This window comes from Nematolebias whitei, chromosome 10 (assembly GCF_014905685.2).
Source record: "Nematolebias whitei isolate Nwh7 chromosome 10, NemWhi1, whole genome shotgun sequence".
Classification (NCBI taxonomy): domain Eukaryota; kingdom Metazoa; phylum Chordata; class Actinopteri; order Cyprinodontiformes; family Rivulidae; genus Nematolebias; species Nematolebias whitei.
In genome coordinates, this window is record NC_056507.1 from 18271744 (window position 1) to 18298336 (window position 26593).

At 37.3% G+C, this 26593-nt stretch overlaps 1 protein-coding gene across 1 annotated transcript in view; it reads left to right on the top strand.

The window, feature by feature from the left end:
• The window catches only part of mrpl23 (mitochondrial ribosomal protein L23), a 62790-nt gene that overhangs the window by 1863 nt on the left and 34334 nt on the right, over positions 1 to 26593 (top strand). Inside the window, exons 3-4 of the mRNA XM_037682734.1 lie at positions 18245 to 18327; positions 23318 to 23391. Of these exons, the coding sequence (XP_037538662.1) occupies positions 18245 to 18327; positions 23318 to 23391 (157 nt within the window). The remainder of the gene's footprint in view (positions 1 to 18244; positions 18328 to 23317; positions 23392 to 26593) is intronic.

Genomic DNA, 26593 nt, shown 5'->3' on the forward strand with positions numbered 1-26593 from the left:
ACACACACACACACACACACACACACACACACACACACACACACACATATATATATATATATATATATATACCTTTTAAAATCTAGGTTTCTTAGAGGGTTTTATAGTGTTTTCTTTTAAACATATAACACTTTAATAATCAATTAAAATCCCTATGTTCTTTGTCTTACTGTCACTTATAACCAGACTGGGCGGTAGAACAACATGGGATACAGTGTCTGGTCCAATAGCGCTGGTCAGGATTACTAAAAATAGTTCCCTACGCATTATATGGTGTCAAGTCAAGAAAGTACCCAAATGTCTGGCAAACAGAACTTCAACTATAATACAGTACAGTGCTGTAGTTATGGTTTGCGCAGATAAAGAAACAGCAGAAAAATGGTATCTAAGAAGCGTTGTTGCTACCGGACTTGCATTAGAGACAGCCGTGCTGACATGCCTTGTATGCAAGGTTTATGGTTCTTGCCGATTACTCAAAGAGAGAAATATGATAGTTGGATTTGACTCTGTGGCCGAGTTGGTTTCGACCGGATAAATGTAAACAAGAATCATTTATGCATCTGTTCAAAACACTTGGTTGGAGGGAACGGACCGACAGAGGAGTACCCTGATCCCATACCAGTGACTGCAGTCCCTGAACATGTATGTCCATCCAGCTATTGTGTTTTACCCGCTTATTCCTTTCATGTCAAAAACTAACAGAAGCTCTGAACGTCTTTTTCAACCCGCCCGCGCTAATTTATCTATGCACTTAATTCAGCTCCCGCTTGGAATGTTTTCACTTATGAAGAATAGAGTAAATGAACCAATTGGTAACAGCTAATGACTAACGTTGGAGAAGGAACAACGCAAAATGAAAGAAGCGGCTGGCAAAATCATTCTTCGTCTTGCCGCAGAAAACCTATGCAAAACATGGGGAATCAATGGCATACATCCTACACAAAATATTCTATCCGTGCTCTTTGTCTGTCCCCAAAGCAAATCTGCACAAATCAGCACGGAAACACCAGGAACGCCGCATGTACCTCTTTATCAATTTGGCCCAGTTGCTGACACTACTGGTCCCCTGCATTGTAGCCAACACTTGAGCTGTATCCTTCAACATATTCCAAGTCGATTTTGGCCCAGGGAACATTGTCTTCATTTAAGTTAACATGGACAAATGCATTGGAGGTATCTATATGCTTTAGGTCTACTGCCTTGTTTGCCAGACATCCAGGACTTTGACGATTCCCCACAATTCTTTTGACATCATCCTTGATCAGTGCTATTATACCGGTACTTCAGCATGTTGTTATAAGTACTTGAATCCCCAATTTTCCATTAACAAAAGTTACAATAAGAAATTTGTTTCAGGTTGTTTATTTTGTTACAATTTTGTGCAAATTAATGTTTAAAGATATGTTTAACTTTTTTATTTTGCATTAATTTCTGAATATTGTCTCCGAACTGTACAGTTCTTGCTGAAGCAATTTCTTTGAAAGAGTGTGGTGTTGGGCGTAATGGCCACCAGGTGGCGTGACAATCTTAAGTAAAGACATCAGACCTCAGACCACAATGTAGACTGTATGTACTTATGAGTTCAGTTGGAGTAGTGGTAATGATGACATATGAAAGGCTGTCATGGGAGTTAATGTAGGAGATGATGCGTATGTAGGAGAAGTGTTTTTGCTCAGCTCTGCCAGAGTTGAGTTCCGATAAAGTTGCAAACTGCAAGACTTCAAAAATCCGTCACCTCAAGGGGCCAATTCAAGCATTCACAAGAAAGTAAAAGTAAAATATTATCATTCTTAAACACATCACAACACGCAACTTCATTTTTTATTAGCATTTTATTGCTCATTTGATGAATGTCTAATGATGATGATTATATAATATTATGATGTATGCATATGATGTCAGTTTGATGCCTTTGGAAAATACATATTCTGTCATAAAACCCTCCAGGATGACTTTCTGTCAACCCCAGCAGTGATGAGCTGATTTTTGAGACTGTCTGAGCCAAGGTTACTGAGGTTTGCAGTGCTCCTCAGGCGAAGAGAGGCCCAGAACCCACACTAAGGAGAAAAATTAAAGTTTGCAGCAGATCATCTATGTGTCTCTGGTGGGGTTTAGACCATAATCTGTTCATCCAGGTGCTTGGCCTCCCACTCTGATTTTTGCATCTTCTTTGCCAAACTCCTAGGGTGCTTATGTAATTGCGTGTGTGTGTGCGTGTGTATGCGCGCGCATGCTTTTGTCAGTATGGGTGAGTCAGTGAGAATGGTGTGTGTCTGAGTATATATGCACAAAAGTGGGTAAGTGCAGGGTGCGTGAGTGTTTTTAAAAGGGTGTGTAAGGTTATTTTTCTGTGCAGTCTTTGATGCTTTCAAGAGGTGCATGGCTGATTGATACTCTGCTGGGGCCTCATTGTGTGCTTAAAACATTGTTATTTTTCTCTATTCATATAAACAATGTAGTAAGAAGACACACACACACACAGACAATGACTCAAACTAAATATCTAACCCAGTCCTAGCTTTTTGAAAGGTCTGAGTCAATTTGGCAGTGATAGGTGTTGTTGAAATTCTCGTGGGTAGGGGTGTGAGCGTGGGTAAACTCTTGAACCGAACAGCTGTTAATGACAAGTGCTAATGATGCCATTGTCAGGGCAATAACACAAGTTATTCTATCTTGACACCTTGCAGCTAAATATCTTCAGGAGTTTGCCTGTTCTCTGATACTTTGATTGGATTTTCGTCCTTTTTTATGGCCATAGTCATTTTCAAGGATCTGCAAGTTTTTCCTTTGTTTTTCCTTTGTCCCACCCTGAGAGCTGCAGTTTTTGTGCTTTTCTTAAACGCCTCACCGAAAGCAGTCCTCTTTTGACGCTTGTTGCTTGAAACACCTGGGCAGTGTTCTCTCGTAATTCTGTTTCTAGATGCTGGAGGGAAGTAGTTGTTTGTCTTTATGATTGTTCTCAAATCTTTTGTGCTCTGCATTTCCTCACTGGTTTAGAACATCATCAAATTTCTAGGTTTCCACCCACATACTCCTCTTGTGCTTCACCTGGCATGGCTAGAGGCCAGTGCTGACTAACACAAAAGCGCGTCATTGCAATCACTCATTGTTTCAGTTCACCTGCTCTACTTAGTAAAGCACAGGATGAAAACCAGGTCAATTTTGAATTTTGGGGCTCATGAACTTTAAATAATATTTAAAATGATTAAAATCTCCATTTTGTGAGTTGATTTAGTTTTACTGACCTGTATTCCTGTATAAAGTTAAGTGACTCTTTATGACCTGGTATTTGATATATTTCTGTTTTCTTATCAAACCAAACCCCAAACAATAAATGTAATCCTTCACACGCTGCTCTTTTACTCTCAACTGTCTCTTTTTTTCTCCGTAAGTTTCAGGTTCCTCAGTGCCTCCTTCCAAACAATGCCCACTATTATTATCTTGATATTTAATGTTGAACAACTTTTGTGCATATAGTCAGTGTAAATGGGGGAGTGTGTGGGCTGAGTGTGTGTGTGGGGGTGTCAACTCCTTCACAAAAGCTAGGCTAACAATGAGGAACGGCTTTTTTTTTTTTGCCTTTCATCTGCGTAGAACACAGCTCTCTTCGTATGGACCATAAACTTTTCAGACATGATGTACTTTAAAGTTATGTGTACTTATTTGATGTATGTGTATGGACTGGACTTCAGATATTTATATTGTATACAGTGGGGAAAACAAGTATTTGATACACTGCCGATTTTGTAAGTTTTCCCACCTACAAAGAATGGAGAGGTCTATTTTTTATTGTAGGTACATTTCAACTGGGGCTGTTGTAAACAAATATTTTAGTAATCGGGTAAATTATAGATTATTCTGGCGATTAATTGGGTAATCGAAAACAAAAATTGTCCGGTTCTGCAGTAACTACCGTACTCATTTTATGAGTAATACAAATACATGAAAAAGAACATTAAATAAACAACCCATTTAATTCCTCTTTTTAAAAATATTTCATTGCTTAAGTAATTTTTATGGATTGGAAAACTGAATGGAATTTACAAAGTAGGATCTGGAAGGAAGGACATCATTTGGATTGAAGGTGGAGATGATCTTCTGGATCCTTCATCTTCCACCACGGACAGCGGCTGCTTGTCTGTGATGATCATATTTAAAATGCTGTTTGTGAACTCAGCTGCTGCACAACCAACATCCTGGAGCCCTTTGTACGAAGCTGTCCAACATGACTCTGCCATTTACTGAAAAGAAGAAAAATAAAATAATTATTTGTTTGTTTGTTATGCCTTAATACATTTTCAAGTGTACTTCATTGGATATTATAAAATTATGTAATATTGTTAAGTAATCTACACTTTCTGATGACCTGCTGCAATCAAAGTAACATTAGTATGTCAGCAGTATGTTATGTGTGAGGTTTGAAGATGCTTTAATTAAAACCCTCTGTCACTGAATTATTTTTAACCATTACATAAAAATTTAAATGCTGTAAATAATTTTCATGGATTGGAAAACTGAAATGAATCTTTATGTTAGAAGCTGAGTAAGATAGATAAGATAATGTAAAGTTTGAGTTTGTACATTGAGTTCTGCAGACTGTATTATTATTATTTAGTCTTGATTGCTTAGCTATAAACAAATATGACAATAGTAATAAATGATGATTAATCCCAGTTTTAAGTCATAAGCAGCAGTAGCAAGAAGAAAAAAAAAACTACTAACTCAAGTGTAAATACATTTACACTTGAAATATTCACCCTAAATATCTAATTTACCAGTAAGTCAGGATGGAAGTACAGCAATAAATAAATGTGTCAGTCTGTTGCTGCTTGTATCGTTAACAAACTTGCATCAAGTCCTGCACAGTTTTTTTTTTCCTCACACAACGTTCAGACCCTGCCAGGTAACCACTATGATTAGTCAGTAGATGTAACGTTAGCAAAAATATGCCTCATTTTACATTTATAACAGGACAGATTATCACACATTTAGGTGAACGTATTTTGTAAAGAGAGATCATGATACCTGTTACAGCTGCGGATGAGTTTGATGCTACAGCTGGTGTTTTCTCTTCAGACGCTGCAACATTGACGTGCTGTTGTGGTTACTTCAATTCTGCTTTGCAGTGGAAGCATTGAGCTGTTTTGCTTTTTCTGTTTAGCCTAACATGTTCCCAAACTTTGGACAGTTTTTGGGGCTCTTCTTCTAGGCAGTCTCCGTTCCCTCCTTAGTTACAAACTTAGCACATACGCGTTAGCGGAAGTGCTAGCGGAAGCGCTAGCGTTGTGTAACACAAAAACCTTCCGTCTAGACCACAGTGCTCTGAATAGTTTAACAAAGCTTCGAGGCAGATAAATTGGCCTCGAGGATTTTTTGTAATCGAGGTCCTTGAATGATTCGAGGAATCGTTTCAGCCCTAATTTCAACTCAGAGAGAATCTAAGAAGAAAAAATGCAGAAAATCACATTGTATGATTTTTAAATAATTCATTTGCATTTTATTGCATGAAATAAGTATTTGATCACCTACCAACCAGCAAGAATTTTATTACTCACAGACCTGTTAGTTTTTCTTTAAGAATCCCTCCCATTCTGCACTCATTATCTGTATTAATTGCACCTATTTGAACTCGCTACCTGTATAAAAGACACCTGTCAACACACACAGTCAATCAACACTCCAATCTCGCCACCATGGCCAAGACCAAAGAGCTGTCTAAGGACACCAGGGACAAAATTGTAGACCAGCACAAGGCTGGGATGGGCTACAGGACAATAGGCAAGCAGCTTTATGAGAAGGCAACCACTGTTGGTGCAATTGTTAGAAACTAGATGAAACACAAAATGACTGTGTATCTTTCTCAGTCTGGGGCTCCATGCAAGATCGTGCCTCATGGGGTCAGGATGATTCTGAGAAAGGTCAAGAATCAGCCTGGGAGGACCTGGTCAATGACCTGAAGAGAGCTGGGACCACAGTCTCAAAGAGGACCATTAGTAACACATTGCGCCATCATGGTTTAAGATCCTGCAGGGCACGCAAGATCCCCCTGCTTATGACAGCACATGTCCAGGTCTGTTTAAATTCCACCAATGACCATCTGGATGATCCAGAGAAGGCATGGAATAAGGTGTTGCGGTCAGATGAGACCAAAATAGATGTTTTTGGTATCAACTCCACTCGCCATATTTTGAGGAGAAAGAAGGATGAGTATAGCCCCAAGAACACCATCCCAATCATGAAGCATGGGAGTGGAAACTTCATTCTTTGGGTCTGCTTTTCTGCAAAGGGGACAGAATGATTGCACCATATTGAAGACAGGATTGATGTGGTCATGCATCTTGAGATTTTGGCCAACAACCTCCTTCACTCAGTAAGTGCATTGAAGATGGGTTATGGTTGGGGCTTCCAGCATGACAGTGACTCAAAACACACAGCCAGGGCAACTAATGAGTGGTTCCATAAAACGCATTTCAAGGTCTTGGAGTGGCCTAGCCTCCAGACCTGAACCCAATGAAAAATCTTTGGAGTGAGCTGAAACTCAATGTTGCCTAGCGACAACCCCGAAACATGAAAGATCTGGAGAAGATCTGTATGGAGGAGTGGGCAAAAATCACTGCTGCAGTGTGTCCAAACTTGGTCAAGAACTACAGGAAACGTCTTACCTGTGTAACTGCAAACCAAGGTTTCTGTACCAAATATTAAGTTCCGTTTTTCTATTGTATCAAATACTTATTTCACGCAATAAAATGCAAATGAATTGTTTAAAAAAATAATTAATGTGATATTTTTGGATTTTTGTCTTAGATTCAGTCTCTTACAGTTGGAGTAGTTACGATAAAAAAATACAGACCTCTCTATTTGTAGGTGGAAAACTTGCAAAATTGGCAGTGCATCAAATTGCTATTTTCCTCACTGTATGTATAGCATATTTACAAAGGCCACATGTGAAGCCTGCAAGAAATTAGATCAAATTGCATTATGTGTTATTGAGACAATTCAGCTTTTGTCAATTATTGTCAATTAATTACAACAAAGTGTACAGTTTGTCTTCCCTGATGCATATTTTTGAGCTTTGTGTGGACTCTGATGGTATTTTCAATGTACCATTGCTTACGTTTTTAGCATTAGATAAGAGAGCAAGTAATTTCTGTCAACAGCTTAGCATGTCAACTTGAACAGAGTTTGGCAGTCACCTTCCTTATAAATGGTTTTCATGGGAATGCGAGCTTGAAGGAATGAGATTCTTCCTGAATGCAGTAAGTTCCTGTTGCCTGTAGCTCTGCATTACCTCTATGTGTTACTGTATCCTTCTCCATGCCTTTCTCTGGTAATTCCTAATCTTTCTGCACTAACCAAAAAAAGGCTCTATAAAAAGCCTCACAGTGGATTTAACTAAAGTTGTATCAAACAAGAAGCCACATAAAAAGCCGTCTAGTGGTTCGCCAAGTCAAGTTGCTAAAACAGACAGTCTTTCTTAGAGGGATTCATGGTAGCCACAAGAGTCTTGATGGTCTCTGAATCATCCTTGTATAAAGTAAAGTTCAGCTAGAAGTAGAGAGGCATTCTTAGGAAAAAAGTTTTATTTTGGGGTTTAGATGTTTATTCTTTGTCCGAGTCTTCCTTAATCTTAATTTATACTTTTGACACAAAGCCCAGGCCAAGCTGTGCCTTGTCCCATGTCATTGTGCACATTTTAAAGGGTAGTTTGTTTTTGTCAAAGATAATTGTGTGGAGTATTTATGAGTAATTAGTGTTTTAACTGCAGTAGACAGCAGTTGGTGCAATTTCAGTTTAAAGAATCATGGAAAATATTCATGGGTTGTTGAACTCACAACTACTTTGAGCAAGAATTATTCAAGGTCAAATTTCTGACAATTTAAACTACTTTAATTGTTTTAATTTTTTTATTTGAATTTTTTCAAACATTTTGAGTGTTAAATACAATAGGTATTTTTGTATACCGTGTCACTTTTCTTTTTAAAAACATCAGTCTAATGTTCTTCACTGAACATCTGTGTTGCAACATGTAGTTGAAGGCACTAGTTTCTCAGTGATGTTCTGTCCTGGACTGGATCTACAGTTGAAACCAGTTGACATACACTATTTAAAAAGACACATGCATTTCTTTCACACTATCTGATGTGAAATCAGAATTAACTTTTCCCGTTTTAGGTCAGTTAGGATTACCAAAAAAAATTCTGCGAAAGAACATTAACATTTTGTGGAAATACTGAAGCAACGTCTCAAGACTAGGCCTGTCACAATAACAAATTTTGCTGGGCGATTAATTGTCTCAAATATTATTGCTGTAAATGATAATATTGTTTGAAATTTAACAAGAATTACTTGTCAAATTTTAGAAGAAATGTTGATTTGTTGTGTAGTATCTTTTTTGACCACCTGTTGGAAGTGTAAGACTGTTTTGAACCAAAGGATGGATAGTTGAGCAGCGTCTCTTTAAGAAAAATGGGAGGGAAGGCCCTTGACATGACATGGGCTGACATGGTGACATGGCGGATGCTCGGTGATTTGATCTTTTTAGCATAGTATTTTTCAAACAAGAAAAAGAGAGACACAAAGAAATGATAAAGCCGATAAAAATGAGGTCAATTATTTTCATTCATCATGCAATTAATTGATTTATTGTTTATCGCAACAGGCCTACTCAAGACATTAGCCAGGAAGTTAAAGCTTGGATGCAAATGGGTCTTCCAAATGGGCAAAGACCCAAAGCATACTGTCAAACTGGTTACAAAGTGGCTCAGGGATAAAGTCAATGTTTAGGAGTGGCCATCACAAAGCCCTGATCTGTGAGCAAAGCAGCCTACAAACATGGCTCAGTTCCACCAGTTCTGTCAAGAGGATTGGGACAAAATTCCTGCCAGCTATTGTGAGGAGCTTGTGGAAGGATATCCAAAATGTTTGACCAAAGTCATCATACAGTTTAAGGGCAATGTTACCAAATACCAATGAAGTGTATTTGAACTTTTGACTTTGAAGAAAGTAATAAAAAAAAAATTTTTTGGGGGTAATCCTAATTGACCTAAAACGGGAAAAGTTTATTCTGATTTCACGTCAAACAGTGTAAAAAATGCATGTCTTTTTTTAAATATTGCATGTAAACTTCTGGTTTCAGTTGTAACTTGCAGTTTGGACATTTAATTTCCAGTGCAACAGTACTGTATATTATTACTCTAGTAATTGCAGACATGAAACGGGGTTTCCTGAACTATGTCAAATGTTTCAGTTTAAAAGCATTTGTCCCAGTAGTTTACTGGGTATACAGTCATCCTTCGCTATATCGCAGTTCACATATTGCGGCTTCACAATATCGTGGTTTTTTTATATACAGTTTTTTTTATATTGTGTGTACTGTACATGCTGTGCTGTACCGTACACTCATCTCATCGTCATCATTTTCATCTCCATCGCCAAAGTGTTTAGGAGCATATAAAGTGTTTATAAGAGAGTGGGGATGTCATGATTCATGCCTCTCTGTTCACCACGCCCACCTGCTCCGCTGTGATCAGCATAATTCTCACCTGGTGGCTGTAGGATTTAAGCGCTCCCCTGTTCTTTGTCTGGCACAACTAAGTGTCTAGCGATATACGCTCCTGACTGATCCCCTCATCCTGACCAAATTTTTTGCGCCCTGGATTTCGCTTTGCAAAAACTTTCCAGTGCATTTGTGCTTACATGTACCAGCCTTTTCAACATAAAGCTTATTGAACTGTCTGGTTGAAATTTTGGGTCCTCCACAAAATTCCTTACAGGAAATAGTTAATAGGAGAATGGGAATGGTTTGTTAGAATGTAGGAAGGGTTTATAAAGCCTTAAAATGTATATAAATAATAAATGTAACGCAGCTACTTCACAGATTTTCACCTATCGCGGATGTCTCTGGAATGTACCCCCCATGATAGGTGAGGGTTCACTGTACTGATATGCAATTCTGAAATGCAGGTACACACTCAATTTGCACATGTAACAAATCTGGGGAAATATGTACCATTACATCAAACTCGTTGGTCCGCTTGATCCCAACGTTCATTTAACATCGCCCTGCTTTCAGTAATTTTGGCTGCGTGTGTAGGTAAACAAATGCACATGACAGTAGGCAGACATTGCTAAATTTAGCTTATTATTTTTATTTATTTAAAGACATTGACTTTGAGAAGAACATTGTATGGATTTTTTCCATAGTTTATTACTTTTTACCGGCCTTTATGACATAGCAATGAGTACTTTAAACATTTTAAAGCTATAAAGGCAAAGACCACCTAGCTTTATTCTTTGGAGATAAATGACTGTTCTATGCAAAACTAACTATAAAATCACATAATTTCTTAAATGTGCCCTGCTTTCAATTGTAGTTAGTGTTACTAGTGTGGGCGGCTGTGGATGAGTGGTTAGAGCAGTCGTCCTCCATTGCAAGAGTTGGGGGTTCGAACCCCACAGCAGTCACATGCCGAAGTGTCCCTGGGCAAGACACTGAACCCCTCATTGCCTCCGATGTGTGTCCCATTGGTGTATGAATGTGATAGTCTCTTTAGAATGATTTGTTCAATTAGCTTTGTAGAGCTCTAGTAGAGTGCTGTATTAATGGGTAAATGAGGGCACAGATTGTAGTGTAAAGCGCTTTGAGTATCTTAATAAGATAGAAAGGCGTTATATAAGTACAGTCCATTTACCATTTACTTCTGCATGACTTCTCACAAAAGTCTCGAGACTGAGCTTGTTCTAGCTGTTTGTGCTGGAAGTAAAATACTTTCTACTCATAAATCTTGACACAACCCTACAACAAAAAAACCTAAACCAATTTTAATATGTTTCATGTGTAGTGTTTTACATTAACATCTATTGGTAGCAGAGTTTCAGTGTTGCTGTTTTGAGCCCTTTGTGTATCTCTATGTCAGCAGAGGGTATTCGTTGTAGGACACAGAACACAGCTAATAAATGTTGAGCTGCCGTTACTTTTAGTCAAATTACTTCTTAAGAGAGAGAGACGACATCTAAGGATACGGGGTGCTTAAAACTATGAAACGGATTGAATTGATACATGGTTGAGCTATTCAAATGAGAAAATGTTACCACATGAGGAATCATAGTTCATTAAATGCTAGAGGTTCATGCTCATTACATAGTGTTTCACAGATGGCTATATATACATAACGCAAAAACAGGTCAAAATAATTTGTAACTGCTTGTCATGCTGATGAAGTTGTGCATCAGAGCAATATGCAGTCACATTTCTAGGTAGGTACATATTGTGTTACAGTGTAGGGTACACGGTTAGTCATAATTTTTTTTGCAGAAGTAGAAGTCATGCTGTAGTTGTCACGTAGGTGTTACACTGATCTACAATTTACAGTGACCTGCGTGGAATTCACACGATTATTTATCAGAGGGTACACATCATTCTTAATTTGTGAATCACTACGATGACCAATATTCCCTCCCAAATATGAAAGTAAACACCAAATGAGCAGTGTCAATTTTACTAAGCTGCCCACCAGCCACCTGTTTAACCATTTGTTTAGTTTTTCAAAATGTATTTTTTTCTTGTCCAGACCTACTAGTACCAGTAAAATGACACAAATGATTGCAGCCTTTAACCTTTCATACTAAACACACACTTTTAATTTTAGACTCTCACACAACATTAAATTTGGGTCTGGGACACCTTCTTCCCTCTTTAGTGTCAGGTGTGAAATGACCGAAGATGGTTGGATATCCTCCCCCATATACCTCTGACCTGAAAAGGGAGGTAGCCACAGAGCTGAAATGATGTGTGTGTGTGTGTGCGTGTGCGTGTGCGTGTGTGTATGATGCAGTGATGACTTATGGTATGTGTGACCAGCTGGCTACTGGAGTTAAAAGAATAAACAAGAAAAACTTTTCATATGTATGTTCTCCAGTTTAGCTTCTATTTCAAACTTTGTATGTATTTGGACATCAAGCAAATGGATCTGAAGTTAATATGATGTAATTATTTTTAAAACTGAGGGAAATGTCAGACACACTGCTTGTTACATGCCATGCCCACTTTGATTTCAAAATGTGATAATGTGCTATGGAAGAACACACCGTCACAGGTTTTGGCAAGCTGGATTGGTTTTTGTGTGGGCAACTAGAAAGTTATGAGGATGCTTTTTGCATCTATATCAAGGAACTGTGGTTTAAAAGTTTTTTTTTTATTACCCAACGCTAGAGGTTCCCTTAAACTAGTGGCTCTTATTTTTTAGTCAATAAAACTTTGAACATGTCTTATGGTATCATAAAGAATATGACATAAAATCCAAGATCTTTATTTTTATTAAGTTCCATCCTTTCACTTTGCTGCCCATTTTTTGTTGTTCATTTAAGTCAAGAACGACGACATCAACAAAATTACCCTAATAATCTATGATTTTCCACGCCTATACATATTTTTCCAAGCATCTGTCTAAATATGTTGTGTATTGTTTGTGAGTAAATCTTATTGAATGAACGATGTGTTCTATGTAAAACATGTTAACTTGACAGTACTTTTGGAACACCAGCCCATTTATTAGACAAGTGGCATCATTGTTAAAATAATTCAATATTGTTGAACATTTGGATCTACTTCTACCTGCGTTCTTGTTCTTTGCCTATGCTCTTTATAATTTTTTTTATTACTGTGCGCTTTTACATACTTTTGGGTGTGCTTTTGGAGCACACGTGTAAATGGTTTGCCTTAAAATGCTGTAAACAATATTTTTAGGGATGCACAATATTATTGGCACGGTATCGGACGATATTAGCGTTAAAGTTCAATATCGGACCTCAGCCATTCCATCAAAATAACTCACTGATATAAAAGACGCCGTTTTTGTATGACAACCCAGTGACATGGATGCCTGCAGCAGCAGCACAACGTGATGACGTCACACGCGCCTACTTGATCTCACAGCAAAGAGGAAAATTCAAAATGTTGGCGGTGTGGGAGGTTTTTTTTTTTGTTGATGAGGATGCCAGATTCCGAAGATTTTTGGACTACGTTGAGCCTCGCTACATCTTCCCCAGTTGGATATATTTTTCCGATGTAACCTTACCCGAGTTACAAGCTGTCATTTCCGACGTCATTGAGAAGCTAATAGCCGATAGCACTTAAATGAGTTTTACCACAGACATTTGGACGTCGTGTTAGCCCCGTTAGTGTGATTAGTCTTACGACACAATGGATAGACCAACATTTTGAACTTAAAAGGCTATTCTTCATGCACAATAGTGCAAAGGATCTCACACTGCAGCTAGAAACCCTGAACAAGCCTCCACATCTGAGACATCATTGCAGGTGACTTATGCTAATAAATAACATTTAACACTTTTCATTTAATATAAGTTAAAGTGCTATGCGTATCACATGGCTGTTACTGAATATATGTCACCAGCTCTTACAGCTGTTGCACAATTTTTGTAGCAAATAAGCCTAAATAAGAGGGCTATGTTCTGACAAAGGAAAGCATATAAAAATATCAGTATCTGTTATCGGCCAAATAAGTTTTAACATATCGGCATATCAGATATCGGCCAAAAATCCAATATTGTGCATCCCTAGATATTTTTATTCTTCCAACTTCAGTATGGGTAAGCCAAATTTAAGAATTGGACACATCCATGAGCATCCAAATTAATTGCTAATGAGGGATTTCACTTTAAGCAAAGACGTAAGGTTCTTTTAATCCATTTACGTCTTCAGGTCTAGTCCATGTTTGAAGAGGGCATAACAATAAAACTTAAAAAATGTTTTCTGACAATAAAGCCACTGTCCCCAGTTTAAACTTCGTTTTGTGCCTCTATGTGTTGTCTCTGGCTGCTCACCGCCCTTTCGTCCCCCCCCCCCCCCCCCGCATAATGTTGGCGTCATTATGTGCTAATGTGTGAGGTTTTTTTTCATTATCACACTGTTGACCTTCAAACAGAGATTAAAAGTGTGTTAGGATTTTTTTTTTTTGTCCCCAAAACCATATGCATTATTTTCACCAATTTGTATTGTCTGTCCAAACAGGTCTCACTTGTAAATGAGTCTTTGAGGCTCAATGTGACTTATCTGTTTAAATAAAGCTTGAATGAAAATAACTTGCTTGGCAACAACAGGCCAAAATTGAAACTAATCTTTAGTTTGTGTCATCTGATGCCCTTCGAAATTTTTGTTAGAAGTCCTTTCATCGTGTTGGCCAAGGAATCTTTGCAGCAAATGTGTTTGCTTATAAATATATACCAGTTGCTGAGGAACGATACAATTAGCTTTAGCAGTTGTTGTAGACAGGTTCTCTTTCTTCTCGAGACGCAGAAGTGTGAAAGGTTAGCTTGTGGAGTCAAATGGATGTTTATACTGAGAGGATGATCAAATGTTGCCAGCGTCATTTTTGGGGACACCACACCCTTTGTCTAAGTTTAACCTTGTTTATGTACAATCTCAACTGGACATTTTCTCCTTAGCTTTCAACCCAAGGCTTTTTCTCGTACTGGGTTCTAGTTTATAGCTAAGATGGGAAATTTGGACTGAGTCAGTTCAGAGAGTAAAACACACCCTAATATAAGGTACCTCCATGTTTGTATATGCAAGAGAAATATTGGTAGTGGACATTATTTATGAAGATTTTTTTGTGTCCTAGTGATCGAATAGACTTTAAGTGAAGAACTTTTTCCAAATTATGTTGCAGACATGAAAAACAAACCTAATCAGTATTAGTTGACCACTTTTTGTCCTAAAAAAAAAGCCCGAAGATATACTTGCGCACAGTTCGTCCAAACATATCATGAAATAAAGTGAAGATCAGGGCTCTTTGTGGGCTTTTTGATTTGTTGCAGAACTCCTTTTTTTTTCTTCTCACTGAGGATAATTTTAAGTCTTTGCCTGTATAGCTGAATGTTTGGGGTAGTTGTCATGCTTCAGGAGTGTGTATGCATTCAGCATAACCCACTATATACATTTACAAGGAAAGGAAGGATCTGCGTTGGAACTAGTCTGGAAATCATCAAAATTTAACAACCAGGTTTGACTCACAACTGAACACTTAATTCACTTCCGAGAAATCTAAATGGATGTATACCATGTCTCCTCTGTTTGTTCCATCCCTACAAATAATAAGTATTTCAACTTTTATATTCGTTGAAAAGGTTTTATTAAAAGCATTAACAGTGGGTAATTGTGTTGGTGATGGTGTTTTGTTATTATTACTTTTTTCCCAACAGTTCATTAAGTATAGGCTTAGTAACAGACGTAACTGTCTGGGCTTCGTTTATACCATCTGTTGGTTTGTGGTGGCTAAATAACTGAAGTGTTAAAAGCAGTACGTATTTTTAAAACGTTCTTCTCATTAATCACGATCAGTGTTTCTCCTCCTAATGATTCTCATAAGACCACACAGTCCCCAGCCACTATCCTGTCTTCCAGTTCCTTGCTCCTGCTTTCTAGGAAAACCCGTCTCTCTAGGCAATTACTCTCTCCTGCTTTCATGATCTCAAGTATCCCTGGTCACTCTGCTCTGCTTCACTTCTCTCTGGCACATACACTCTGAGACAGTGGTTATTGGGAGAGGTGAATGCAAATGGAGCAGAAAGGTGCGTCTGTGTGCCACATCTCAGGAATCACATTTTTCTATTGGCATAAAAAAGGTTTGAGTCAATGTCTCATAATCAGCCATTTTATTATATTCATCTAACTATTTTTACACCATACCTTTCCTTTAGTGTACTTTTGTAGACGTGTATGTTGTGTCTGCTTGTAACCATAATTTTGCTAAATGTTATGTGTTTAAGCAATCACCTCAATTTTGCAAACTTAAGGTTTGTTGTTTGTATGCATAGCTTGTTAAATTTGTGTGTCATGTCTACAACTTCGAGTTTTGCTGTTGTGCGCGTTCAGATTTGCTTATCTCATTAAATATAAACATTTCTGTTGTTAGATGCTCCACGGTTACTAGTTGACACTAAACTTTATACCAGACAGAAACTAAACGTAACTAGTCAACTATTACAGCTTTAAAAATGTTTCCCTTAAAAGGTAAAAGGTTGTTACATTCTTGTAAACTTCTCAGCTTCTACCTTCACTATATTGAATATGGGAATCCCTGGTAAGAAACCTAAATGGAAATTAGAAATTACTTTTGACATCCATTCATCCATTCATTCATCCATTCATTCATTATATTTACCCGCTTCTTCCTTTTCGGGTCGCGAGGGTCACTGGTGATACAAAATTTCTGTACTCTGTTGTATAAAATTAACCACTATTTGACCACTTTTTATTTTGAGAACAAACTAGTTTAATTTTTTTCCTCCCTTTTTATTGAGAAAGTTGTTTAACATTATAAAAAAATAAGTGAACGAAAACCCTGCCATATTCTCGAATTGTTACATTAAGCCATGTTACTTCAGACATTGGAAGAGTAAAGTAAGCCTACTTTTCTCAGTACACTCAAACAATCCTTCTCATTCTACATTACTGTGAACTTGGCCAATGTTTAGCCTAATGCAGGTGCACATAAAAAATTGGAATGTTGTGGAAAAAGTTTGACTTTTTGTCATTCATTTCAGAAAGTGAGACATACTACTGGTATATAGATTCATTAGACATAGAGTGAAATATTTCAAGCCTTCAATTTCTTTAATTTTGATACATTACAAATAAGGAAACGCCAAAATCCAGTGTCTCAGAAAATTAGAATATTGTGAAGAGGTTCAATATTGTAAACTCCTGGTGTCACACCCAAATCAGCTAATTAACTCCTAGACATGGGTACAAATGTTGCATTTCTCAAGTCAAACCACTCCTGAACCAGAAACAACGTCAAAAGCGTCTTATCGGACTGAGAAAAAGAACTGGACTGTTGTTCAGTGGTCCAATGTCCTCTTTTTAGATGAAAGTACGTTTTCACGTCATTTGAAAATTAAGGTCCCAGAGTCTGAAGGAACAGCAGAGAAGACCAGAGTCCACGTTGCTTGAAATCCAGAGTGAAGTTTCCACAGTCAGTGATGGTTTGGGGTACCATGTCCTCTGCTGGTGTTGGTCCACTGTGTTTTCTGAAGTCCACAGTCATCACAGCATCTACCAGGACATTTTAGAGACTTCATGCTTCCTTCTGCTGATGAGTTTTATGGAGATGCTGATCTCATTTTTCAGCAGGAATTGGCTCCTGCCCACACTGCCAAAGGTACCAAAAGCTGGCTGTGGAATATTCCAATTGTCCGAGACATGGAATTTTGTTTTTTTCATTATGTGTATGATAGTCATCAAAATTACAAGAAATAAAGGCTTGAAATATTTCACTATGTTTAATGAATCTATGTAATATCTGTTTCACTTTCTGAAATGATTGACCAGAAAATAATTGAACTTTTTCACAATATTCTAATTTTTTTAGATGCACCTATATAAAGGAATGAGCAATTGTATTTACTGCAAGGAAACAAGTGTTACATCACTCTTGGGTACAAAGTCTTTGTCTTCACATATGAGATTTTCCAAATTTGCTTCACCTTTTATTATTAAGACTACACAAGGTATTTTGCCATTCACTTTTAAAAATTGTGAAAATTACACAATCCTTCTTTGTCAAAGAAATATATGAGGCGATATGACACCACATCCGAGGCACTCATGTCAGACCACAGCGTCGCTATTAAGCACTTTGTCTGACGCATTTGAGAAGTGCTTTCCGCCAGGCTAATTCAATTGGCTTGATTGATTTGCAGTTAAAAGCCTTTCTTCCTCTGGGTAGAGGAATCTCTTCCAAATGCTACCCATTGGGCTACCTTGAGCTGGGCTGGCCCGCCAGATCACTTGGTGCCAAGTCTACTTCCTGTGTAGGATTTCAATGGGCACGATCAATACTTGTAGCCAGTTAATTGGATGAACACTGACACTCACATTTCTCCTCTCTCTATGGTCCATACAATAAGAGCTGAATATAGGTTTTTGAGGATTGCGCTGTCCCTTTACAGTAGGTAATATAACTATCAAGATTATGGTAATGCAGTTGGGAAGTGGGCTACATTATTTCTATATAAATGTCAATTAGGTGAATGTGATATATGATGAACAGTGATTCAAAAAAATGACCTTGCAAATGTTGACCTGTGTCAAATGCCTTCCCAGCTTCCACTGTGGTCATGAACAAACACGCATCAAAAAAATTTTATGGTACACAAACCTGAAACGTTTTTTGTGACATAACTTTTTCTCATGTGTCTTTTTCTCTTTTGTTCTGGACAGAATGACCAAATATGACTTAAAGAATTACTTGGAGAAAATCTACAACATTCCTGTTGGAGCGGTCCGCACCAGGATACAGTTTGGTGAGTTTTATGCTGCTTTATACAAGCACTTAGATCATTTAGAAAACTTAAAGTGGTTGATCAAGGTCCAAAAAACTGCTTTTGCCAGACTTTGCGTCACCTGTTTGTTAATTTTATAATACATTTTTTAAATACTATTTTAACTTTTAATTAATTAATCTTGAAGTTTTATCAAGTTTTGTTAGTTACAGTTAGCTTATGATATGTGTAGTTTACAGAAGCACAAGTTCAATTCAGTTTATTTATAAAGCGCCAAGTCACAACAGAAGTCGTCTCAGGGCACTGAACAGAAACATTCATATATACAAATAAGTTAACATGAACATTCATATAAAAATAACAAGTTAACACTATCTGAGGAGCAGACTGGTTTGAATTTAACTCCATCACAGAACTCTTATCTTGAGCAAGCATGAAGGCGACAGTGGAAAGGAAAACCTCCCTCATGAAGAAGAAACTTTTAGCAGAACCAGGCTCAGGACAAGCAGCCATCTGCTTTGAGAAGCACAAATTGTAATGGTTATGGCTTTAAAGACTGTTGGCGGTGATTAGCATGGATTAGCAATTTCAGTTTATGGTGTATATTGTCCTCTGTTAAAATCCACCAGTAAGAGTGTTTTCCAGCAGCTAGCTGTGGTAGTGGTTAGCATGCCTGGCTCTTGTTTTCTCTGAACACAAACAGCTGCTTATTTGACAATCTGCTGCTGCAGCACTCCAGCTTCCAGCTGTTCCAGGACATCCCATGCTCCCCTCACACAAGTGCATATGTCTTACTACCTCACAGCTTTAGGGTTCTCCAATAGGACCTTCATCTCCCTGTTCTCCAAACTACTGCTCTCTGTCAGTAATGATTATAGAGCCAAGACTACTGTTATAGCATTGATCTACTTATCCTCTTTAACTTTTTATGGAAGAGGAAACAGTTTTGCATGGATAACTTGGCTCCTTAGAATTCTGGAGAAAAAACTCTGGAGTTCATGGCAGAGCAAAAAGAGAGGCTTGAAGGTGGAGAAACATTTTTTTTCTTCTGTGCCTCAAGGACCAACCGTTACCTTTGGATGAGAGACCAAGAAAGTGTCATGGAGAGAGGTGGTGGGAGAGAGGCGCCTACCCTGTAGTTAAGAGAACCAATTAACACTGTTTATTGGAGTTGTCATTAAAGGCTAGAAGAGGAAAGAATGCCTCTTAGTTAGGTAAGCTGAGGAAAATCCGTGAGTAGTGGGGGAGTGAGTGGGACCGAGAAGAAACTGCAGCTTGGGGTCCCCGGTTATCCCAAGGTTCGTCAGGGAAGGTATCCCTGTCTGTGAGGGGTTCCACTTCATCAGCAGTGTAGAGTCAGCAATTGAATGAGAAGACTGAGGGGCGAATACAGCCCTTTCTTCCCTTTTTGTGCGGCTGGGGTATTTTGGAAGGAGTTGCCATAGTTACCTCTCCAGTCTGGGATTTGTAACGTGATAGCTGGTTTTGCCAAACCGCAATCTCAAAGTGGGAGAAATTGTGCTTGCGTTTGCAACTGTTCTGTGAAAGCTCTGTCTGTGAGTCTGTATGCATTTGGAAAGAGGTAGAGAAAGCATGAAGGGAAAAGCACAGTTTTGTATCTTTTCAGGGTGTACACTTGTATGTGTGTCATGATTGTTTAACATATCATGGTATCGATACTTTGTTTGAAGCAGTTGACCGTGGATTTCCGCATCAACCTGAACACATACACAAGTGTGCAAATACAAACCGGCACATACACTTAAGTTACCTCCGTCTCCCACCCACACAAGGGCCTCCATTTGCCCATGGTGGTGTGGAGGGGCTGTTTTACAACCCCACTTAGGGCTTTCCCTGCACAGTGTGCTGCCTAGGTAGTGATTGCTGGCTGTATGTGCCATACACATTTACGCACGCACACACACACGCACACACACACACACACACACACACACACACACACACACACACACACCACATGCTAAAATGAGTCATTACACTGGAATGTTTCCCTTGTTTTTCATGTCATAAACCGTTCCCATGGCAATGGCATTTACTCAGAGGGCCTGTTGACTTGACCACCACCATCTTATTGAGATTAGTCTAATAATCATTTTGATGCTATGCTATATGGAACACCAAAATGACCAAAAATAAATAAATAAAATATTATGAAATAAAAACATTTTTAATTTTTATTCTTTTATTTCATAATTGTGTTTTTCATGATGGCTTATTTATTTCACAATGGCGATTTCAGCAGAATAATTTCAGCTGTCAATCGACGTCAGTGGGTGGGCCTGCATGCCCACTGGCTGAGCCTTCACATCCATTAGTTTTCCTGAATACCTGCTCACTGGTACAGCTAGTGTTAATCTTGTTAAATTCAAGGAACTAAAACAGCGTGTCCTCCCGTGCGCGGTCCTGTGCGCCCTCCCGCAGCGCCGATCGATTTTTGGCAGTCCATCACTTATTGTCACGACACCTGTATCTTCTGAGAACCTAATCTTCTCAATTTGATCTGCTAAAGTTACCTGAGCTGAATGACGTTCATGCAACTCTGCCATCCTTCATGACTGTTGACATAACAAGTTGCTGCTAGCTGCTATGCTAGCTGTACCAGTGGGCAGGTATTCAGGAAAACTAATGGATGTGAAGGATCAGCCAGTGGGTGTGAATGTCCAACCCACTGATGTTGATTGACAGCTGAAGTCATGCTAATGAAAAGTGGCATTATGAAATAAATAAGCCATCATAGAGCTGGACAATAATTCAATATCGATATATCTCGCGATATACTTTTATTCAATAATGATGAAATGAGTTTTAAGCACATTTTTGATATTTCGATAGGATTACAGCGTTTCACTGACGCATTTCTTTTTCTGTTCGGGTTGAAGCGGCCACTTCAGTTTCAACCCGGACAGAAAAAGGTGCGACACAACTATGTAAGTGCGTGGTGACGTAGGTGTTACGCAGAGCTCAAGTCCAGAAGGCGTTAGTGGTAGCAGGCTAAGCTAGGCTAATCTCCAACACGCGCTAAGTTTTTGCTTCAAAATGAGCGCCCATGATCGTCAGAATGTGACTGAACAAGCTTTCACAAGCGAAGAGAAAGCAGATGACATCACTGATAAGAGAGAAAAGACTAATTTGCTGGTTTGGAAGTGGTTCGGCTTTCTAAGATCCGATAAACTGCAGGTTTCAGTCAGTGTGCTGCAAAATGTGACGGAGAGTCGTTCTAACTAGCGGTTGGAACATCTAACTTGTTCCACTTGACAGAAGATGATGAGTCACAAGATGAAGCACAATAAAAGTTTGAGCCAACGTGTCCCTGAAACACCCCCAGCGCTGCATGTTTTTTTTATTTTTATCATTTATTCATTCATTTAAAATAAAAGAAATTCATCAAAGAAAAAAAAAACATTGAATGAAAAGGTTGCAGAAAGAAGAAAAAAATTATCTGCCCCTAATTAAAAAAATACAAAATAACTACAAACAAACAACAACCTTGACTTGAACAATCTCCAAACTGAAAACCAAAAACTTCAGGTATCCTTCACGTGGTACTATACCTTCCTAACATCTTTAACTATCATCTTTTTAAACATATAAATTGTTTTAGAAATTTTTATGATGATATCAAGACAATTCCATAATCCTGTTCCCTGAATTACAACACAGCTCCTTCACACTAGTTCTAAATGGAGGTTTTACAAACATCTACATTCCCATAAGGTTATATTTATTTTTTACAAATTTTAATTGAATATTTGGGGCTAATATTTTTATGAGCTTTATACATGACTTGTAAAATACTATATTCAACCAAATCTTAACATTTTAATAATTTCAATTGATGAAATAATATATTTGTTGGGTGACCATAGCACTTCATACTACAAATAATTCTTATAGCTCTTTTTTATAAAAATAAAAATAGGATTTGTAATTGTTTTACATGCTTTTCCCCAAACTTCATTACAATAGATTAAATATGGAACAATCATTACATTATACAATATATACAAAGCTTTGTCATTCAAAAACTCTTTTACTTTATACAGTAATGCAATTGATTATTTTTATTTTTAAGTATTTTACTTGAGATTTCCTTGTCAGCTTCTCATCAATAACGAGACCCAAAAATGTTATTTCATTAACAACAAATTTCAATGCTGTCAATTTTAAAGTTGTTGTTTAAAGTTAAAACTATTAATATTGACAAAGATTCGAATTTTATGTTTATTTGACAGTGATTTCAATTTTTTTGAAGGCTAAATACAAATAACGGGTGAACATTAATTTGTTTGTATAGTTTTTTGTTTTTCTGAGGCTTTTATATTGTTTATATCGATATCGAATTTTATCGTTATCGACCAAAATTAAGAAATATATCGTGATAAAAGTTTTGGCCATATCGTCCAGCCCTAAGCCATCATGAAAAACACAATTATGAAGTAAAAGAATAAAAATGAAAGAAAGAAAAAAAGCATAATAATGAGCTTAGATACTTTTTTCATAATTATTTATTTATTTATTTAATTTTTAGCATTTTGGTGTTCCAAAATGCTAACATCTCCTATTGACAGCAGCTTTTGTCATTAAAACTATTTAGATACCTGCATAAGATACTTTAATGCTTATGATCAATACAAAAAATCCTCTTGATTCATGAAACTAAGCCCATAAACAAGATGCGTACACATGCAAACTGCAAAATGAACAAGAAATCTCTGTTGTATGTACACAATTGCTAAATAATGTTAAAACTGTTGTCAAGTCATTATGATAAGAGTATTGTGCTATATCTTTTGGCTAATTAATTATTTGACAGTTCATTGCATCTTTGATTATTGATAAGTTTCTTCAACAAATAAATAGAACAAAATTGCTGTCCAATTATATTAGAATACTTCTCATTTATAATGATCCCTATGTCACAGTGCTGCTATCAGTTTTTTATTTTTCTGATTGCCAACAGTTGTAAAAATTCTTGTTTTGTGTGTTTCAGGGTCCAACAAAAAGAGGAACCATCTGCACCAGAGGGTTAAGGTGCCAGACTATAAAGTGGCCTACGTTCAGCTGGTGAGACGACATACTTACTGACTAGCTTTCAAAAAGCCATTTCACACTTTTGCACAAGGACTTGAAGTTATTCGCAATGATAATTCAATTACACATTATAGTACATTATAGTTATCAGCTCAACATTATCAACCATTTTCCCACAACTGGTTGAGACGTATTGTCACTCTCTCAGGATGTGTTTTAGGTCTTTTCCTGGTGGCTGGTAGAAGGAAAAACTAGTTCCTCCTGTCCTTTGTCACCTGCCACATTGTGCATGCTGTAAATCAAAGTGAAGATTTAATATTCTCTCATTTCCTTGGTTTGATTACTTTATTTTACAAACTAGTCAATATAAATACAGATATACTAAACCACATTGAATTAGAATGCAGCCAGAAAAAAAATAGAAAATGTATTGACAGATTAGTTTGGTTTATATGTAATTCAATTCAGTTTATTTATAAAGCGCCAAATCACAACAGGTCGTCTCAGGGCACTGTACAAAAACATACACATACATAAAAAAAAAGACGATGATTAAAAGTTATAATTAACTTGCAATTGCATGTGAATGATCTGCTTTGCTTTTTTTTTATTTATTTTTTATTTTTTATATAAAGTTCTCTTCAAATGATCCCTAAAGTGGAATCACCATTGTCATCACAATAATGAAACCAAGACAGCATATCTTTACAATTTTTACACAGAAAAACTTTTTTTTTCGTTCCTTCTGGTTAGTGTTTGGCCTGAGCAGGATTATCTTGCTTTCCTCTGTCAAATACACAGTGGGAGGCAGAGACCTCTCCGCACTACCAGTCTTGAACAACCAGCCCTCCTTCTTTTCGGATACTTTTAGCCTGATATACCTTTAACCTTTAGCCTGAATGGTTTTGAGTGGAGTTTAGACATTTATACTTTTAAGTTACAAGGGCAACTTGTTTTTTAAAAGGTGAATTTTCAAACTTGTTTAAAAATAGACTAGTTGGATAACTGTTTCTTTATTTACAGAGTCACTTAACTCTACCTTGAATCATTTACTGTGTGATTCATGGACCTTGGCTGTTCTCTCGGGAAGCAGTAATCTGGGATCCTGCTGGACCCAAGAGTGAACAGTCCCACTAAATTACTGTTACATGATAGTCATTTTGTAGAAAATATTGAGATATGGTCATCACAGTTGTTAGTCTAAGCTCTTGGGTTTCTGTTTTGACCTTATGATGGACTGATGGCCTGGCCTCATTGTACCCCGCCCTTTGTCTGTTGACATCTGAAGATAGGCACCTGCTCCCCACAACCCTGAATGGGAATAATCAAGTGTAGAAAATGGATGAATGGATGAATTCTTAGCCAGTATGTGCACTTTGGCATGTCATCTCTAACATATGTGTGACATACATACCTTTATATCTAGATCAAGTCAAGCAAGTCTTACAGCTTTGTGTACTTAATTTCATTTATCCAGTTTGGAGAACAAGTGGCAGTTGCACCATTTTGGGTTTAGCAGTATTAATTTTTAAGCAGTATTCATTTTTAAAATAAATATTACCTGCATATTTGCTTTCTTGAGTTTGAACAGGGGATGAGACAGTGGCATAGTTGGTAGAGCCATCACCTCTCAATGAGAAGGTTGCCAGATCAAATCCCAGCTGGGGACCTTTCAGTGTGGAGTTTTCATGTTGTCTCGGTGCATGTGTGGGTTTTCTCAGAGTACTCCGGTTTCCTCCCACACACCAAAAACAGGCATGTTGGGCTTATTGTTAACTCTAAATTGTCCCAAGGTGTGAGTGAGAGTGTGAAAGGTTGTTTGTCTCATTTGTCTCTGTATGCGTGTGATATACTTGTGACCTTATCCAGGGTGTACCCTGCCTCTCATGCAGTTATTGCTGGATATGAACATCAGCGTCCTCTGCGACCCCAAAATAATAAAACGGGTAAAGATCAAGGTTCAAGGTTCTTTATTATCATTCGTATCACATGTGGTACATTAGGTGGAACGAAATTGTGTAGCAAAGGTCTCAGTTACATCCAAAAATAGCAAAAAATATAAAGTGTAATAAGAAATCGTATACAAGGATCTAAGATATACTCTAAACTAGGCCTGTCGCAATAAACAATAAATCAATTAATCATTTAATCAATTAATCAAGTGATAAATTAAAATTATCGACCTTATTTTCATTTTTCGGCTTTATCGTTTCCTTGTGTCTCTTTCTACCGAAGACACTGGATGACAAAAGTCTCAACTCTGGTGCTCTTCACAGACCCCTCCCTTTCTCTTTAAAATCTGTTTTAACCGTCCAAAATCGTGTTTTTGGATCGTTAAAAGCAGCTAAGCTGAGAAGCTAAGCTATGAACTAAGCTAACAGGCTGACCTCGGGAAAAAACCTCCGTCTTGTCGAAGCTCCAAAAATTCACGGTTGAAACTCGTGCCTTTGTCTAAAAAGTTGTTTTTCTCTGCAAATAGAAGCTGAGAACTTGTTTACTGATTTTTTTAATTAAAAGCTTTGTGTGAAAAATGCTATGCTAAAGTGCTCAAATCACCAAGCGCCCGCCATGTCAGCCCATGTCACGTCAAGGGCCCTCCCATTTTTCTTAAAGAGACATGCTGCTCAACTATCCATCCTTTGGTTCAAACAGTCCTATACTGCCATCAGATGGTCAAAAAAGGTACTACAACCAAACAAATCAAAATTTCTTCTAAAATTTGACAATTATTGTTAAATTTCAAACAATATTATCGTTAATCGCAATAATTTCTGAGACAGTTAATCACTCAGTAAAATTTGTTATTGTGACATCTAGGGCTGGACGATATGGTCAAAACTTTTATCCCAATATATTTCTTAATTTCGGTCGATAACGATATAATTCGATATAGATATAAACAATATAAAAGCCTCAGAAAAACTGTACAAATCGATATATTGTTATATTGGACTGATCTGATATGTATATATATATACATGCATATATATACACATACATATATACACATACATACATATATATACATACATACATACATATATATATATATACATATATACACATACATATATATATACATATATACATACATATATACACATACATATATATATACATATATACATACATATATATACATATATACATACATATATATACATACATATATATATATATATACATATATACACATACATACATACATATACATATATATATATATATATATATA